We start from the raw sequence: 19,690 nt of genomic DNA on the forward strand, positions 1-19,690 counted from the left end.
CTTGTTTCCTACCAGCAGTTAAATCTTAAATACCTGTTAAGCCTTAGAGAAGCCTCTCTTCTGATTCTCCTATTTTTCTAAGCCCTTGGCCTGAGCCTTCATATCCCAGTTGTGAAATTTCTATCTTCTATAGGGTATAGAAGATACAGGCACGGGTCCTGCTGCAGCCTGCTAGTGAGAGCATGTCAGCTTCCCCATGTACATCCTCAGGGTGAGTGACCTCCCCTGAAGGAGAAGGCCTCATGGTGTCCAATCCTTGCAGAACACTTGTTCCTCTGTTTATAGTGATTTGGTTTCAGGGTAACAGGTTTTCCCTAGTTCATGGTTATGCTCTCAGTGAGGGCTGTTGCTTGAAAGTAGCAAAAATAGCTATAAGTTAATAGATAAGGAATTTATCAGGAAGATGTTAGGAGCTCATAGATTCCCCTAAAGAATTTGACAAATAAATGAGTCAAGGCAGCCAGCAGACAGGGCAGAAGCAGTTCTTCACAGACAGCCTGTGAAACAAAGTGTGGTTACTGCCCTGGACACAGGGCTGCCGTTGGCACCATGGACACCCACTGACCAGCAGTAGTCATCAAAAAATCCTGCCACAAGCTCTGCTTCTTCAGTCTCTGGAATTGGCATTTGCCCTCTCATCCACCCCAGAATGTTTCTGCTTGGCCTGGCTCCTTGGTGTCTCTAGCTTCCCATTCAGAGTCTGGAATGGGTGGTCTGATTGGCAAAGTATAGCTCTTCTGCTGGTAGTTGAACGTCACAAGACACCAGGAAAAGGAGTGTGTACATTTTTATCTGTTATAATAGATATAGTAGGAGCTGAAATGTTGGGTGGTCATTTATTCTTGTATTTCATGTAATAGATAGCTATTACAGTTCCATGAAATACAAGAATAAATGTTCCAGTCTTTCTGTTGAGAGGAAGTCTTAGATCACTGGATGCTGAGTTTCTCTGTAATTATCTGTAACAATAGAATAAATTCTTTGATTCTTCAGTATTTTGCAGGTTGCCTAGAAAATAGTGGAACCTCAGGAAATGTTTGTAGAATGAATTAATTTTTTTTTTTTTTTTAGTACAATAGCCACCCCCACACACCTTATCTTCAGGGAACACATTTCAAGACCCTCCCCCCCCCATGAATACCTGAAATCATGGGTAGTACCAAACTCTATATATACAATGTTTTTTTCCTATACATAGGTACAAAAATTTAATGTTTTTTCCATCTTAACTAAGCATGTCTTATACACTGTGGCTGTAACTTTTGCAGTTTGAGGTGTGACATCAAGCTAACATGAATTTCTTTTTCCTTGTTCACAATTTCACAGAAAATTCATTCTTACTGTAGATCTTAGCACCCTCGACCACATGACTTTTTTCCTTATGAATTCAAGAACTCTCACCATTTCACTTCAAAGTAGTACTTTATGGTTTCTCTTTGGCATATTCAAATCACCAACATCAAGATTCTTGTGCTTTGGGGCCATTGTTAAGTAAAATAAGGGTTACTTGAACATGGCTTTGTGATATTGCGATAGTCCATTTTATAAACAAGATGACTACTTAGTGATAAATGGATAGGTAGTGTATACAGTGTAGTTACTCTGCATAAAGGAATGATTCACATCTTGGGCAGGATGGGGCAGAATGAGATTTCATTGCATAAAACCAGAGCAGTGTACACATTATTTTAAATAATTTTTTAAAATCAGCTTATTTCTGGAATTTTTCATTTAATATTTTTAAACCTCAGTTGACAGTGACTCTCTGACATGACAGCAAGCCAAGACCATGTATATTCTCTCAACAATCATGTATTAAGCATATAATTTGTGTCAAGCACTATGTTGAACACTGTTTGCAGGATCAAAGTGTTTTTACTCAATGGTAAATAAAGGAGTAATCAGAAACCATACAAGAATCAAAATATGAGGATTCGGATCTTGAGTGAAAAAATGCCTCTTAGATAAGAAGAGGAATGAATCTGGTCAACTTCCCAAGTTGAGACTGGGAATATGGCACCAGAAGGGTAGAAAGAGCTGAAAATCTCCCCAGGACAAATTGAAGGGATGGTGGTGAGCAGGGAAGTCAAGAGGATATGAGTACCTGCTGGGAGCAGAGTGGCACTTCAAGTGCTCCGCACCCCCCCACACCCACCCCCCACTCCAGAATTTTTAGGCCAGTTGCTTGCTCACTTTAAGGGAAGTCACAGCTTTCACTGACCCTCCTGTAAGTTACTTTAGTGTAAGCTCTAAGTGTTACAAGCAATAAATGTGCCGTGTAACAGATTATTAAATAAAACAATTTTCTGTGTAGGATATTTCTGCAAAACATGTCAAGATTCAAATTTAGCCCAACACCAGGTATATTTTTTTATCTTTTATCATATGGCATCATCTATGTCACATTTGTTAGGTGAATTCTATGCTGTCTTTATTGTCCCTGGCCGCAGCAGCTCAACCCCAACTTCATAGTAGGCAGATGGTGAATGGTGCTCCCTGGGTAAGGAGCCCAGGCTGCTGGACCTGTGGATTGCCTTGACCTTGACCCAGCAGTTCCACCCTAACTTGTGACTGCTGAAATAGTAAAAAAAAAAAAAAAAACACATACACACACACACACACACACAGATTTTTTTCAGTGAAAGATTGGTCTGGTTTATTTCCTGTCATTATTGGAAATGGTTATTATAGTTCATGTGCTTTATGTCACCTAAGTCATGACATTATGAGAGTCTAAAAAGGATTCTAGTGAGGTTTTCTCTGTTTAGTAAATGAAAAAAAAAAAAAGAGACACGGGGTTTTTAAAAGTGTCCTGTCATGGTCACAGAGGTGATAAGTAATGAGACTGGAGTTTGAACCTAAGCATTTTGGTTCAGATCTTGTATTCTTAACCTTTATATGTACGCATTTTCATTTCCTAAAGCAGGATAACTGCTTCATCATCAAATGTGATCTTTGAAAGGTCAAACAAGTCTCCACTTTTACATGCTTTCCTTTCATTAGTTTGGCAAAAGCCTTGTCATCTATAATTGAATTTCAGTAATTGCAGTATACTCTCATCTTTGGAATCAGCCATGTGACATGGACAGATATATTATCAATTAATTCCCTATTTTATCGATTCAGATGTTTATAACTTCATGAATAATTTAGTTCAAATTCTCTGATTTTTTTCAAAATTATCTGTGGTGTTCAGCATTCAGGATGAAAGCTACACATTTAATAATTAAACCATTTGAATGCCTAGTATGGAAATAAATTTTAAAAAATTAACACTGAAAAATGACATCAGAGAATGGGATTAAAAAAAAAAACTCTTGTATACACTTAGGAGCCAAAAAGTCCTTTTTGGCAAGAGACTTTTACTTACCTCAAAGGGCAAGAAATTCCAACAGGACAACCAAGGGCCCTCCAGAGTTTTGGGGAATGCAAAAGCATGCCCATCATTCTTTGGAGACCCAACACTTTCAAATCACCAATGGAGAGAGCAGCTTCATTGCTTCAGTTCCATTATGAGCAGATGAATCTCTTTATCAGGACCAAACTAGTTTGCTTTTGTATTATTATTTTTTTTAATGAAACAAAATTGTTTTTTCTGCCTTTGGTAAAATAAAGGTCTAAAAATTTTTTTTTTTTTTTTTTTTGACAGAGAAAAAGACAAGCATATGAATCTAACCTCATCTGCCACGGACTGCAACTAGAAGCAACAAGATCAGTAAGTGGTAGTCTCTTTGCCAGCTTCAGCTGACTATGTTCTTGGGAATTTGCATGGCACTTGGAATTCAAGGATGTCAGTGGCAATGTGCAGTCCTGGCCAGGATGCTGTCATAGACTGGAAAAGGAGTTAGTCAAAATTGACATTCTATAGGAGATATTATTTTTTTCTCATCAAAGACAACAAATTTTTTTAATAGCCAAGGAATTTAATAATGAACGCTTGTACAACAGATTATTTCTTCCTTTAAGAAACTTCTAGAAGTTTTTTTTAACTATAAAAATAATAGTTTATGGTAAAAATGAGAATGTAAAAATAGGGAAAATAAAAATCATCTGAATCTTAATCACCCAGAAATAACCTTCTGAAAGTCCTTCTAAGAAACTTTTCTGCCTTCAGATATGTATATTTCCTCAGATGAAATATGCACATAAACATCAAGTAATTGAACCATTTGACTGTCTAGTATGGAAATAAAAATTTTAAAAATCTGGAGTCTTTAATGCTGAAAAATTACATCAGAGAATGGAGCTTAAAAAGTCCCATTTGTGTACCCTTACCAGCCAAAAAGTGTATGTGTGTGTATGTGTGTGTGTGTGTGTGTGTTAGCCCTTTCAAAAGAGGAATTATTATTTCATGGTTTCATAATTTGCTTTTCCCTTAATATATAATAAAAGCATTTCTATACCAATAAATATTATTCTTTGGCATTTTTAATGGCCACATAACATAATGAATAGATATATAAGAAATTAAGTAGTCCATTTCTAGTTTTAGAAAATTAAAAATTTTTATTAGTTATAGCATTACAATGAGTGTTCTAGTGTTTCCAAATCACTAATTTGGATGGAGTGATAGACGAATTGGTAAGGTTAGTTTTATCATTTAAAATGTTATTTTCATAAAAGAACTCTGATAATGATTTGAATTACTTTGTTAATTCAAACTAAGGAGTTATCTTAAAATTTTATATGGGTTTGCAAACCTATTTTTATTTTATCTTCACTCATACTGGTATCCTCTGGGCATATGTATTTTTTTTTTTTAACTGCCAGCCCATTAAAAAAAAATGTTTTAAATTTTGAAAATAGTTGGTTTGATTTCCTGGTCCATGTTTTATTCTTCCCTTACAGGTTTTGGATGACAAGATTGTATTTGTTAAAGTACACGCACCATGGGATGTGTTATGTACATATGCTGAGATCATGCACATCAAATTGCCTCTGAAACCCAATGATCTGAAAACCCGTTCCTCAGCCTTTGATAGTTTCAACTGGTTTACCAAAGTCCTCCGAGTAGATGAACGTCTCATCAAGCCAGAGCAAGAGTTTTTCACTGCCCCATTTGAGAAGAATCGAATGAATGATTTTTACATTGTTGATAAAGATTCCTTCTTCAATCCAGCTACCAGAAGCCGCATTGTGAGTCTAAACCAAATTTAGTTTCTGTCTTGGGGTGATTTGGAACCTACTGTTGAGTAATTAGTGATTTGGTTGGTGTGGTCTGATTTTTTTTTTTTTTTTTAAAGCAGCAAAAAAAAAAAAATTCCTTCAGATTCCTGTTAAGTAGTAAACAGTGACTGGATTGGTTTGTTCTGCTCTATAAACCACATTATTTTGGAATCGTTTTAGGTCTACTTTATCCTCTCCCGAGTGAAGTATCACGTGGTAAACAATGTTAGCAAGTTTGGGATTAACAGACTTGTAAGTTCTGGAATCTACAAGGCAGCTTTCCCTCTCCATGATGTAAGTCAAATAACAAAAATGAAGTTAAGAGACCTAATGTATACTCTTAGTGTTGACAAGAGAGAAGTACTGACCTTCCTAAACTTATGTCTCTTTCTTGGTAACATAGAGATAACATACTGAAGGCTGGAGTTATATGTAGCTCAGTGGTTGAGCTCTTGCCTCACAAGTGTGAGGCACTGGGTTTGATCTTAGCACCACATTAAAAAAAAAAAAAAGGCATTGAGTCCATATTACAACTAAAAAAAGATAACATACTGCAAGATTATGAACTTGCTTAACGAAAGAAAGAACCAGACTGTTTTGTTCACTAGTGGATCCCAGGCATAGAGAATATGCTGTGTTTAAAGGAGTAGATGGATGAATGAGCCGTTTCTTTCCTGCAGTTTACACACACTGCCAACAGATGAGCAGTCACCCTATATGAGCATCTCTGGGGCCCAAAGTCGTATTCCGACACTTCCTAGCTCTGTGAACTTGTGAAAGACACTTAGCCTTTCTGTGCCTCGGTATCTTCATTAATAAAGTGGGAATAATAATATTCCTTACTTCATAGAATTGTTATGACGATTAATTAAATTAATCCATGCTGATGTTATTCCTTAGCATACAAGAAGTACTGTGTGCTAGCCATTTTCATAATGACTGACAGATATTTTTTATCAACCAGAAAAGTATGAGTTCTTTGTAACCAAATAGGTGTTAGAAATTCTCATTTATCATTTTCTGCAACACAGACTTCTTCCCTCTTGAAATACTATTTTCAAATCATGCCCTGTAATATTCAGGCCTTTAAAAAAGCATCTATTAGGCATGTGTCACAATGGCAAAATCCCAGATTGGCGACATTTTTTAAGGACTACAAGTGGAGACCACAGCAACCCCTTGAATTGAATTGCACTTCTCTATCTGGTAGCATCTCATATTAAGTGAAATTTTAAAAATGTGACTGATTTAATTATTCCATAAATGCAGGTACATGATGTCTGAAGTTGTTTACATAAATTCTGTTATTGAAATAAATACCACATTTCATTGCATTGTTACTTTGTTATATTTAGTTTAATCAGTTTATCAACCTATAAAACCAAAGAAAACAAGGACTGAGATTGATCAGTACTACTGTGTAGTATGTTTATGATGAATGAGGACAATACTGAAGTGCACAGTGTACAAAACTAGGACACCAAACAGCTACTCGATACACTTGACTAAACAGACAGGGGAGCTGGGTGGAGAAGCAGATGCTGAGCTTCCTAAGAAATCCTATTTGGCCATTCAGGCTGACAGTCTGCATGTTTTATTTTTATGCTCCAACAAAAATTAACAACTGTAGTGTGATATGAACTTTGGGGACACTTGTAAGTAGTTGTTCTGAAGATTAATTTGGAATGCCAGAGTTCTGGAGTGCTTGGTTGACATTTGCCCACGCCCAGGTCTTTTCCACTAAAGCATCTTAGAATCGCAGTGGTCCCACATCCTGGTCAGGGAATGATCCTGTGTGGTGGTTGGGAGGGAAGTGGGTAGAGGTGAAGGCCAAGACTAGGCAGGGTGGTAATTGGGTTCTAGGATATGAAGAAGGAAAATGAGTCAGACGGGAGAAAGGGTGATTGAATGTAGGTAGAGGCAAGTTTTTTTTTTTTTTTAATAAGCTATATAAATAATATGATGTCAAGTTGCTTTGTTGTTTATATTCTATATGTTGTTATAGAATAATTGCTGAATTGGGAAAAATGAAACCTGGGTTTTAGAATTGGCCCTGCTGCAGGCTTGTCCTGGCCCTGGCTCCCCTATTGTCCAAGGAGACTGTAGGCTTACAGATGTTCCTCCATTGTGGTGATTTTGTCACTTGGGTGGCCCAATTCTTCATTGTTCAGGGCTCCCCCATGAGTAGGCTGGTAAGCATCCCTGGGGCTCCCACTGAGTTCCTGCATTGCTTCCCAGAATCACAACATCTGAGCATTCATCTCTACATTCACAATTAGTCCTAAGAGAGAGAGAGTAGTAGCCCTGATTTAGAATCAGTAAAAATTAGATGGTATTTCCATCCCTTCCAGCAAGTGAGGGCCCCTTTTTACAAATGGCTGTGAAGTATTAGTGCCACCTTTAATAAACACGTTTGTGGAAACATGATGATTATGGTGCTCATTAGTCTCCTTTTGCTTCCCAGTGCCAATTCGGCAGTCGGTCAGAGGACCCCAGCTGCCCTAATGAAAGGTACCTTCTGTACAGGGAATGGGCTCATCCTCGAAGCATATATAAGAAGCAGCCTCTTGATCTTATCAGGTGAGTTGTTGTAGAGAACCCTGTAGTGGGAAGCATTCAGGGTTATCTTCGTAACATGTAAGTATGATGATATTCAAGACATATTGCCAACCATGGAAGTTCACCCAGAGCGCTGAGCTTTGCACTTTTTAGGGTGTTTTACTGAGGCTTCATTTCCTAGGCATGATCAACTGACTCATCACCCAGGTGACTTAGTTTCTAGTCCCTTCGTATTCCTGCAGGTATGGCCGTGGTTCATAGCCCTAACTCTAATCATGTGATTGGTCTCTCTAGCATCACCAGCCCTATTCTCATTCATCTCGTTAACATAAATTAGGGCCCACTATGACTCACTTCCTAGGCATAAACTATCAGGTGTGGTCTGAGGGGCCCACCATGAATAAAAAGACTTTCCTCTCTCAGGATATTCCAAGGGGTTAGAGGTAACCTCCCAAGAACCAGGAGCAAGGACCCACCAAATTCCTTATTGCACAGGAATAAATGTTAGGTTTAATTTATGTAATATGGTAAGACAAGTAAATTTTCACTGCTTTTCTGGATGTGCTGTTAGGTACTATTTTATTTTATCTCACAAGAAATAATGAATAACTGGCATGGGGGGGGGTGTTGTCTTCGTTGTCTTCTCACAACACCAACACTAACTGCTCTCCAGAAGCTTTTGTTTGGGTGAGATGGAGGATCATTGCTGCTGGATAGAGACAAAGAACAGCCAAACACATACACATAAGCAAATTTCTTATAAAAAATAAAGGAGAAAACTTTTAAATTGGAATGAAATAACAGAATAATGAATCTGGGGGATGGGTAGAGAGTTAGTCAAAAAGTTATCTTGGAGTAGGTGCATTTGAGCTGAGAACCAAATAGTGAAAAAGGATCTAGTACCTTGAGGATTTGGAAGAAGTCATTCCAGGAATAGGGGTAGCTAATGCAATGGCCCTGAGCACAGGTTCATTTGACAAGTTCAAGGAAATATGGAAGAGCAGCACTAATGTGAAAGGGATAAGGCATTAAATTAGAGGGGTAGCAGGAACACAGGAAGGACTTTAGACTTTAAGTGCAATGAGAAGCACTTCTAATATTTTAAGTGTTTAATAGTTTTGTCTCATTAATGTTTTGTAGAGATAATGAGAATGGATCACAGGGGGCACAGGATGCAGGAAGAACAGGTCCAGAATGGAGGCTCTGGGTGTAGGCCAGTTGGAAGACTGGGGGAACAGATTGGTAATGCATTTTGGGAGTGGCACTGAGGGGACTTGGTGAAGAATTGGAAGTGGAGGGTGAGGAGAGGAGGAGAGTCAGGTTATTCTCAAGTTAGCCTGGAGTCAAGTGCCTGATGTTTACAGAGAGAGTTTTAAAACACTTGAATCATTTGTTTTATATTTCATTTTGAACATGTACAAAAGAAGAAAAAATAGAACGAGGCTTCTTGGGCAAAAACTTAAAAACTCAAAGTCTGTCTTGTTCCATCTTTATCTCTACCTCTTTCCCTGCCTGCCCCACTGGATCATCTTGAAGCAAACCCCAAATGCCATTATTTCTTTAACATTTATTTCTAAAAGACAAAGTGTCTTTTAAATGTAATCTAAATACTTAAAAAATAGTCAATGTTCAGACTTATCTAATTATCTCAGAAATTATTGTTTCTTGGTTCATATCGGGATCCAAACAAGAGCCAGATGTTGCAACTAAAATATCTCCATCTCTGGCCCATGTTTTTGCCTTTGTGTTTCTTGCCTCTGTCCAACTGTTTCAAGAATTCCTTGCATCCTGTTTTGCTGATTTTATTCTCCCCTGTGGTGGTGTTGAGCATGTTCCTCTGTCCTGTGCATTTGCCTTAGATAGTAATGTGATTCTAATCTAGAAGCTTGATTGATTTTGTGCAAAAATACTTGATACATGGAGTTGGATGCTTCTGTCATAAAGATCATAATATCCAGTTATCTCTTTTTTTTTTCCTGTGATCATGGTAACTTTTAAATCTAAACTGTTTAGATTTGTGATTTCATAGAGATTTAATTTCATTCATTTAGTTATACTTTAATTCTCTCCTACTTCATTTATTAGCTAGCTAATAATCAGGAAGAGTCACTTTTATTAACTCTGATTTCCCTGTAGAACAAGATTTTAAATGAAGCTGTTTGTATATATGTAAATACAGCATTCCCTGGGGGACTGATTCCAGGGCCCTTCTGGAATACTAAAATACCCAGATACTCATGTTCCTTATGGAAAATGGTGTAGTATTTGCACACAACCCATGTATATCCTCCCATACACTTTAAATCATTTCTAGATTACTAATGATACCTAATACATTGTAAATGCTATGGAAATAGTTATTATACTAGATTCTTTAGGAATAATGACAAGAAAAAAAAAAAAGCCTGTACATGTTCAATATGGACACATTTCTTTTTCTCCCAGTATTTTCAGGCAATGGCTGGTTGAATCTGTGAATGTAGAACTCACTGATGTGGAGGGATGACTGTATTTGAGGTCATCCATGTGCAGTTTTCCTATTATTGATTTCCTTTTGTATTAAACCTTTATCATCTGATGGGAAGGTGGAGGTTTGAAGGGTTCTTAATCATTTTTTGGTAATGTTTAACCAATTTCCCCACTGTTTTAATTATATCTTGTGAAGGGAAGTCCATTTAACTCTTCCCCATCCCAAGTCCACATGTTCCTTTGCTTTATTGCTTCACTAGTAACTCCTTGAGCATCCAGGCTGCTAACCTTCATCTGTGGTTCCCAGAGATTACCAAAAGGGAAAGTAAACTAAACAAACCGGAAAGAGCAACCTGTAAGAAACAGGCTTTGCAGAGAGAAAAAAGAAAAGTTTCTCCCTCAAAACTCCACTCAGAAAATGGGAGTCAATTCTGCTCTTGTTCACCAGACAAGAGCAGGATTCTATAAAAGGGATCATTGCAAGAGTAAAATGTAGCTTGTGAAAATTAAAAATGTGATAGAAAAACTCCAGTAGGTTTTTGTGATAAACCACTTCCTGAGGAAGTCATACAACAGGGAAGAGTCTGGGGCTGAATTGTTGATAAGTTCACCGAGCACCAAGCATTGAGCCATTAAGACAATTATTAATTCCAAGGAAAACAAAACATGGGCAGGAAAGCAAAAGTAATCATAGCAGATGACTTGATTCAGTTGTGAATCATGTGTACAGAGTCATAGCAATGTAAAACAAGAGTATCAACCTAACCAAAAATTATAATGTAACTATGTCAAGAGGATGGAAACAGAGATATGAATATGTAGATGAAGTGGGGTTGAAAGAGAGCTTACTCCTTATCTTCCAGATAGAAAGTCAATAGGTGATACATAAAACTGATGAATCAGTAACCAGCTCTTCTTGCATATTATTTTTAGATATGAAAGTAATAAAGAATCAGTTTTAAAAGTTTAAAGTGGCTGTCTCTGTGCAGCAAGAGATAGGTTGGGGACTGTTCCTTTTTATAGTCAGTCTTCTCGACTATTTGATTCTTTAAAGCCGAGTTTTTTAAATTGATGATAGAAGTTGGGATGTTTTTGGCAGAAAAACATTGATCAGAGAATATCTCATTTTAAGGGACCCTCATTATCCCCAGCATCTCAGAACTAGGAGACAGGTTTCCATTTAAGATTTGGAAAACCTTTCAAACCTTGCCTTCAGTGTAACAGGACATGCCTTAGGAAGTAATGAACTCTTTGTCACTGTAAATATCCAAGCTGAGACCACCTGACCAGCTATCTAAATATGACAGGATATTTTTACCATTGGAAGGTTGGACTGGGAAACCTCTAAGATTCTTTCCAATTTTAAATATGACCAGGATGGAATGGTTTATCAGAACTATTATTCATCTTGTTTCCCATTACTGTACTGTACATTTAAAGCTGGGTACTTTATAAAGAAAAGAGGTTTATTTAGCTTACAGTTTGAGAGGCTGCAAGTCCAAAGAGCATAATGCCAACTCTTGTTAGGACCCCCCTGGCTGGGTCACATCAGGGCTGGAGCACATTTTTAAGGGAGGGGTCACAAGGCAAGATAGGAGGGCAGACGGAGGGGAGGAGCAAGTCTTGTCTCTTTATAATGACCTCTCGTGAGATCTAACTCAGGGTCTCACAAGAACTATCTTAATTCCTTTGGAGGGCGAGGTCTCCGTCCACTTGGATCCACCTCTTATATCTCCACACTGGGCATCAAGCTTCCAGTACATGAGCTCTTTGATGACACATTTAGCCCATATCTAAACCGTGGCAAGAACATATTATAGAAAGCGTAACAGAAAACGTGCCGAGACACCTCAAACTCCTTGCCAGGTTTTTCTCTCCCAGGCACCATCCTGAGCCTGCCAGCCATGAGCCAGACAACAAAGCCTCAGACACAGGAAAATGGACACACTTTGTTCCTCCCTTACCCTCATCCCATGTTGTTCCCAACCCTTCATTTTCCCCGTGGATGAGGCCTCCTGCCAGGCCTGTGGCGCTGGTCCAGACCAGGGATATTCCTCTCTGAAGCCTCCCAGGACTCCAGGTTGTTCTCAGAGCAAAGTCCCCAGTAGGCAAAGCCCAGGGAGTTCAACCCAGCTTCACACTGAACCCTGAGTCTCCTCTATGTCTCAGAGCTAAGCAAGTCTCCAGATTCCACCCACCAAGACAGACAGGCGGGATTCAGCTGAGGAAAAGGCAGCAGCAGCATTTGCCTGAACAACCACTCGTTGTTTTCTCCTGTCCCCGAACCCTCCCTCTCTGATGTATTTGGCCTCCTTCTCTGGAATAATTCTGGCTCTGCTGCTTGCTCAGCCCCCACTCTTCTAATCTTTCCTACCTCCACTTTTCCATTTTACCCCAAGTTACATCATTAATTAACTTTTAAAACTTAGAAAACACAGAAGTGGTAGATATAAGAAATATAGGGCCGTGGATTTCTCATTCACATATACCCTCCCTCTCTCGTTCTCACAATGAGTTTTTTTTTAAAAAAACTTTGGCCAGAGACCAAACTATGTATTCTTTTTTTCCCCTTATGCATATATACCTATGATAAAGTTTGATTTATAAATAAGCACATTAAAGACAGCTAACAAAATTGAACAATCATATGCTGTAATAAGCACTATTTGAATGGGGTCTCTTTCTGTAGTATCTTAATGTACCCTACCCAACTTTCTTTTTCTTGACCACAGGTAACGGAAACCACTGAAAGTGAGACTCAGATGGCGGGGGGGCGGGGGGACCACTGTATTAAATTTAGTGTTACCTGAGGTTTCAGACATCCGCTGGGGATCTTTGTATCCCCTACAGATGGTGGGGGTGGGCAACAGTATTATTATCAGTCGTTTTCTTATTATTATTTGTGACCTACATTATATTTCCTTCAAAGGAAAGTTTGCCAAGGCAGATAAGTGAAAAAATTGTTTATTTTGTTTCAGGCATATTAAAAATACTATTCTGAAGAATGTATAAACTAGGACTAGTCTTTACAGAGAGCGATGTTGATGCTCCTTTTGCTCCGTAGTCAGCATTTTGCTTTCTCCTGCTCTCCTTTAAATTTACTTTGCTTCAACAGGCAAACCCGTGATAATGATCAGTGCTTCCATAATGTGTAATGCACTTTGGTTTCATAGCAGAATTTGGGATCTGCTCCGAAGACGGACATGTGTTAAGGGTGAATTGAGTCAGAGGCTTATGCTTAAAGCTTCCTTTGTTTAAAATCAGAAAATAATATTAGGATGAAGCTGCAGAGTGATTATTTGTGTCTTCTAAAACTAATTTCTGTCTATCTTCAGGAAATACTATGGAGAGAAGATTGGAATCTACTTTGCTTGGCTGGGCTATTACACTCAGATGCTTCTGCTGGCTGCAGTGGTGGGGGTGGCCTGCTTTCTCTACGGATATCTTAATCAAGATAACTGTACATGGAGGTAACCTCTGTTTATTCCTTGTTGTCACACTGAAAAGTTGATTAGACATAAAATTATTTGCAGGATTTTAGGCTATTTTGGTAAAAGAAGACTCCATGCAGAACACTCATTTCTTTGGATGCTATATCCCCTTTGTTTTAATAACTAAGTGAAATGGAAAAAAAATTTTCTCAGATAATCCAACCCAGCCTCTGACAGGAATATTACCCTTAGGAAACACTCCAATATTTTAAGACAATACTTTGTTTGAAAAAGAAAGGAGGACTGGAGGGAGAATTGCCCTTGAACTTCTAGCCCCAGAGGAATGCTTCACTCAGCTTTGCAGATATGGGCCAAGAGCAGCTCCTATTTCTTCAGGGTTTCCATGGGAAAACTGATAGAGCTGGTGTTTTTCAGCTTTTCAAAATGGGTTTCTAATCTGTATTAAGAATTCATGTTTAATAACTCAAGTAAATAGTCACTGTTTTTTTTTTTTTTTAACTTTTACAAAATTATTCCTGACTCTGTTTGGGAAAACAAGTGAGAGAATTCATTTATGCTTGATTTTGGAATTCAAACACCAGCTGCACTTTCTAAAGGCAAGTCCCTCGGTGCCAGAGCACTCTGAATTTCACTCTCACTGTCCTGAATTGTTGCCATTCCTCCATTTGGGGGGTCTCAACCTCCAGAAAGGGATGCAGCACTGAACCAGACATTTTCTGTTGATCATCTGGCCTCTGTCCATGTGTAACAGCCAGATCAAAATTTCTGGGCACCATTAATGAGTTGATGACCAAATTTTTCAAGCCCCAAGCATATCAGCCTGGCTCCTGAGGCAGGATGCTTACATGGCTGCCCCATGCATGGGTGTAATTGCCCATTCCATTTATGGGGGATTGGCTTCTTAGCTAGAAAGCTGCAGATGGTTTGTCAAGTACTCTCCCCTCTTCACTGAAAAAGAGTTTGGGCCAAAGGCTGAATGTTGATACTTTCCCCCTGAATTTGTGCTTGGCTTCTCCATTGTTTCATGTACTGTTCCAGCCCAAAACAAAAAAAAAAAAAAAAAAAAGGCATCTTAAAAATACATTTGTAGACTATGAAAGTTGCATTTTGATAAGGTTCTCATGTGGTTGTTCTTATTGTAACTCATTTTATGAAATCACCATGGTAGTCACATCACATATTTCCTGCCATTTCACACAGATTGTTTTATGGAAAATAGAAGGAGGGTCTTGGGGATATAGTCCTGTGCTCAAAAAGATTTGGCTTTAATTATGTACTAAATATCTTTAAAATGTTTTGAATGTATAAATTTGAAATATTTTCAGTTCTATCACATACTTGTAGATTCACAAGAATAGAAAATACATTTAAGGTATGAAGAATAATGATACATCATCCAATTTAAGAAAAAGAACAGAAGTGTTGTCTTCAAATAACAGTGCTTTCCTCAATTCCTTACCCGACCCCGTCTTCTTGGGAAATAACTACTCTATTAAATTTTATATTTGTCATTCCTGTACACTTACTGATATTTTAAAATCACATTTGTAGCTTAGACCCATAAAGTCAATTTAATTTTGTGGTTTTGAAAACACGTAGACACCTAAGTGGGGGATATTGTAGGTATTTCCTCTTCTTTAAGATGTTTCAAGTTGATATATCCCTTTTTAAAATAACAGGCATTTTTTTAGTCGTAGATGGACACAATATTTTTTATTCTCTTCATTTATTTATATATATGTGGTGCTGAGGATCAAACCCAGCACCCCACAAATGTTAGGTAAGCACTCTACCGCTGAGCTACAACTCCAGCCTCTAAAATAATAGTTTTATCAAGATATAATTTATATACTACAAAAGTCACCCATTTAGAGTGTTCAGCTCAGGTGTTTTGAGTACACTCACAGTCTTATGCAGCCACCACCCATCTAATTTTTAGAACCTTTCATCTCTCCTAAAATAAACAAGTGCCCATTAGCAGTTCATTTCCTAATACCCTTTTCCCTTAGCTCCTGGTAACCACTAACCTGTTTTCTGTTCTCTGGACATTTCATAGGAGTGGAGCTGTACAGCATGTGGCTTTTTATAACCATCTTCTTTCCCTGAGCACATTGCTTTCATCCATGTTCTAGCATCGATCAGTTCTTCACTCCCTTTTGTGGTCAGGTGATATTCCATTGTATGGATTTGCCACGTTATCCTTTCATCTGATGATGGACATTGGGGATATTAATCCTTTTTTGGCTGTTGTGAATAATTCTACAAATATACTACTGTGAACATTTATTGACAAGCTTTTTTATGACATCCAATTTACCTACTTTTTTCTTTTGCTTTTTTTTTTAATTTCTTAAGTTGTAAATAGATACAATCTTTATTGGTTTATTTTTATGTGGTGCTGAGGATCGAACCCAGTGCCTCATGTGTGTGAGGCAGGTATTCTGCCACTGAGCTACAACCCCAGCCCACCTACTTTTTTCTTTTATTATTTGTGCTTTTTCCAAGAAGTCAGTAATTCTCATTCATGATTTTCTTAGTGTTTATCTTCTAAGAGTTTTATGGTTTCAGGTCTGTTATTGATTCATTTTGAGTTAATTTTTCATGCTCATTTTTCATGCACACATTCCAGGTGCCCCAGACCATCCTACAGAGGACTGCTTATTTCCCCATTGAGTTATCTTGGCATTCTTGTTGAAAATCGTCTATTACCAATTCTTTCCCATTGATCAACACATACTAAGTTTGATTATTGTAGTAAATTTTTAAATTAAAAACTTCAAAAAAAATTTTGAGGGGTATTTTTGTTTTTGTTTTGTTGGGGGACTGGGGATTGAACCCAGGATTGCTCTACCACTCACCTACATCCCCAGTCCTTTATTTTTAAAAATTAAGACAGGGTCTCACTAAGTTGCTGAAGCTGGCCTCAAATTTGCAGTCTTCCTGCCTCCCCAGTTGCTGGGATTATAGGCATTGACCACCATGCCTAGCTCTGCCCCTTTTAGTGACCACCATGCCTGGCTCTGCCCCTTTTAGTGTATGAGGTTGTGTTCATTTTTTCATTCCTTTTTCTTTCCATTCCTCAATTTGGGTAATCTTAATAGACCAGCTTTAACACCACCGATTCTTTGTTTTTGGGTTTGGGGCTTTTTTTTTTTTTTGTACCGGGGATTGAACTCGGGGGCACTCATCACTGAGCCACATCCCCAGCCCTATTTTGTATTTTATTTAGAGACAGGGTCTCTCTGAATTGCTTAGCGCCTCAATATTGCTGAGGCTGGCTTTGAACTTGCAATCCTCCTGCCTCAGCCTCCCAAGCTGCTGGGATATAGGCACCAAAGCGACTGGCTTCCACTGATTCATTCTTCTGCCATTTCATGTCTGCAGCAGAGCCCCTCTAGATAATTTTTTATGGAAGTTATTGTACTTTGCTTTCCTTAAATTTCTAATTTTTTTTAATAATGCCTATCTCTTTATTGATATTCTCATATGGTTCACCTATTTTAATTCTTTGGATATGATTTTCTTTAGTTCTTGAAATACATATAATTGCTCCTGTAAAGTCTTTGTCTAATAAGTGCAATGTATGGGGGTCCTCAGGACAGTTTCTCTTGATTGCTTATTTCCCCTCTGCGTTAGAGCCATACTTTTCAGTTTCTTGGTGTATGTTGTGATTTTTTTATGTTGAGAACTTGGCATTTTAAATATTATAATGTAGGTGATAGTGAAATCAGGACCTGGCCCCTCCCCACTTTCAGGGTTTGTTGTTACTTTTTGTTGATGCGGGTGTTCTTTGTCCAGCTTCTGTCCTGAGCCAATTCCATAAGGTCTGTATTCTTTGTCAGGTGTGACCTCTGAAGTCTGTGTTCAGTAACTTTAGCTGTCAGCTAAAGATTGGATTAACTAGTGATTTCACTAAATGCTAGAACCAGTCATTTCCTTCCCTCTGCCCCCGTGTGTGTGTGTGTGTGTGTGTGTGTGTGTGTGTGTGAAATGTGTTTCACACTCAGGCAGACACTTTTCAGCTCTCCCTTAGCCTTTTGTGTTTTCTCATGCAGAACCTCAGGTTAGCCAGAGGTGAGAGATTCAGGTTACCTTAGGTGTTTCCTGGCCTTCAACAATTCCAGGAGTATGTTGAAGCTTTATAAAACCCTCTATGGTTACCTCAGTCCCTAATTCTTCCTGTTTGGTTTTGGAGTTAACTTCTTGTTAGCCTCTACTGGTATCACTGCCTCAGGCAGCTGCAAAGTTAAACCATTCCTGCTGATTGCTTTCAGTGGACACCTGGGGGACTGGGCTGTTTGCACAGTCTGAGCCCTGAATACAAGGTCAAAATGACAAATACTGTGCCTGGAGCATTTCCAGAGAGCTTCTAGATAGGTCCAATACTGACAATTCTCTGGGGTTTTGGGGTAGCTCCAAACTACTTTGGCTTTCTGGTTTTTAAGGTTACCATGAAACTTGGAAGATAGGGATGGGAATTGGTCCAGTTAAAATGCCACAAAGCTCATTGTTCTTAGATATTTAGCCAATTTCCTTCAAATTAATGCTCTTCAGATCACTGTAAGCATTTGATTAGTAACCAGAGTTCTGCAAAGGTTCATTTTGACAATTTTTGCCAGTACTTTCACTGCTTTTATGGAGGAGTTAGTTTTTAAGATCTTAACTATTTCAGAAGTGTTTCCCAGGCCCATTTGTTTTTGTTGAGTTATTTTGCAAGGTCACCTAATTGCACAACTCTAGTCCTATTGACATAAGAATCCATCTGAATGGCTTCTGCTAGAGGGAGTGGGTGTTCAACTTCTGTTTGCTTTTTTCTTACTAATTTGTAAGAGTTCTTAAAATATTCTGGTGAGTAATCTTTTGTCATGTTTACCTGTTGCAAAGCTTTTACCACTGTGTGGCTAGTTCTCTCTCTTTCAAGTTGTCTTTTAATGACATTCTTACTTTTAAAAGAATATTGAATATATCAATATTTTCCTTGATGATTTATGCTTTGGGATTTTATATTTAGGAAATTTCTTCTTACCTTAAGATTATCTAAATATTATGTTTGTTTTTTCCCCTAATACATTAGTACTATTGATGTTCTCAGTTCCCACCTAGTATTATCATTACTGGTTTAATTTTATGATTTCCCACATAGATATTCTGTAGTACCAGCCATATTTATTGAAAGGTCAGTTCTTAACTTGCAGGGCCAACTCTGTCCTACATCATTTTTTTTATGTGATGGAGATCTGTGTCTAAAAATTTTCTTGTGTTCCATCAGTTGTTTTTCTTAATCTATACCAATATTGCCTTCTTCTTCAGTAGTGTTTTGACTGATCTTTTGCTTTTCCATGGAGCTTACAGCTGAAATGGAAGAGATCTCACATCTTCAAGTATTGCTTCTTCTAAATTATGATATTATAAAATAGGTCCTCTTCACTGTCTTATAGATTTAAAATTTCCATCATCTAGATCTTAAATCAGGTTCGGTTAGAACTGTTCTAGACACTTCATGTCAGATCAGGGGAGGCAGGCAGCGACCAAAGGAGGCAGATTTAAAAGGGCCGCTGGACAGGCTTTATTGAGATATCACTCCCTCTCAGAACTCGATCAGACCCACAGAGGGGACAGGGGAAGGGTCTGAGGAGAAACCGCGTGGAAGCTCGACCGCACTGGACTTTTATGGGGCTTACAGCAGGAAGGGAAGGGCTTGGGACAGCAAAAGGTGTTTCTAGGGTCCCTTGCCCCCTTGGAGTTGGTTGAACTCCAGGATTGGCCAGGGGGTCCTGCTGATTGACAGGCAATTTCCACTGGCACCTGATTCATGTTCTTTTCCGGCGTGGGCTGCTTTGTTCTAAGTCGCCACCACCTACCTAACACTTCATACTTTTTAAGCTGATGAAAATGGCCGTTTAAAAATTATTTCATAATTGTTGCAGGTACATAGACACAATTCCTTTCTGTGTCACTGTGTATATTTTGTATATTCTTTGTCTAGCAAACTTTAAACTCCTTAATTCTAATATTTTACATGTAAATTCTATTGAAAGATACAT

General features: G+C 38.2%; 1 protein-coding gene and 1 long non-coding RNA gene across 4 annotated transcripts in view; one reads left to right on the forward strand and one right to left on the reverse strand.

Annotated features, from left to right (window-relative positions):
• Nucleotides 1-19,690, forward strand: part of Ano6 (anoctamin 6) — a 201,842-nt gene that overhangs the window by 125,249 nt on the left and 56,903 nt on the right. For all 3 annotated transcript variants that reach the window (XM_046435890.2, XM_046435891.2, XM_046435892.2), the window contains 5 exons: nucleotides 3,650-3,715; nucleotides 4,849-5,136; nucleotides 5,347-5,460; nucleotides 7,631-7,746; nucleotides 13,530-13,664. In XM_046435890.2, the coding sequence (XP_046291846.1) occupies nucleotides 3,650-3,715; nucleotides 4,849-5,136; nucleotides 5,347-5,460; nucleotides 7,631-7,746; nucleotides 13,530-13,664 (719 nt within the window). The remainder of the gene's footprint in view (nucleotides 1-3,649; nucleotides 3,716-4,848; nucleotides 5,137-5,346; nucleotides 5,461-7,630; nucleotides 7,747-13,529; nucleotides 13,665-19,690) is intronic.
• Nucleotides 1-19,690, reverse strand: part of LOC124087165 (uncharacterized) — a 43,985-nt gene that overhangs the window by 10,966 nt on the left and 13,329 nt on the right. The window lies entirely within an intron of this gene.

This window comes from Marmota monax, unplaced genomic scaffold (assembly GCF_021218885.2).
Source record: "Marmota monax isolate L192 unplaced genomic scaffold, Marmota_monax_Labrador192_F-V1.1 WCK01_AAM20220418_F8-fsc00012, whole genome shotgun sequence".
NCBI lineage: Eukaryota > Metazoa > Chordata > Mammalia > Rodentia > Sciuridae > Marmota > Marmota monax.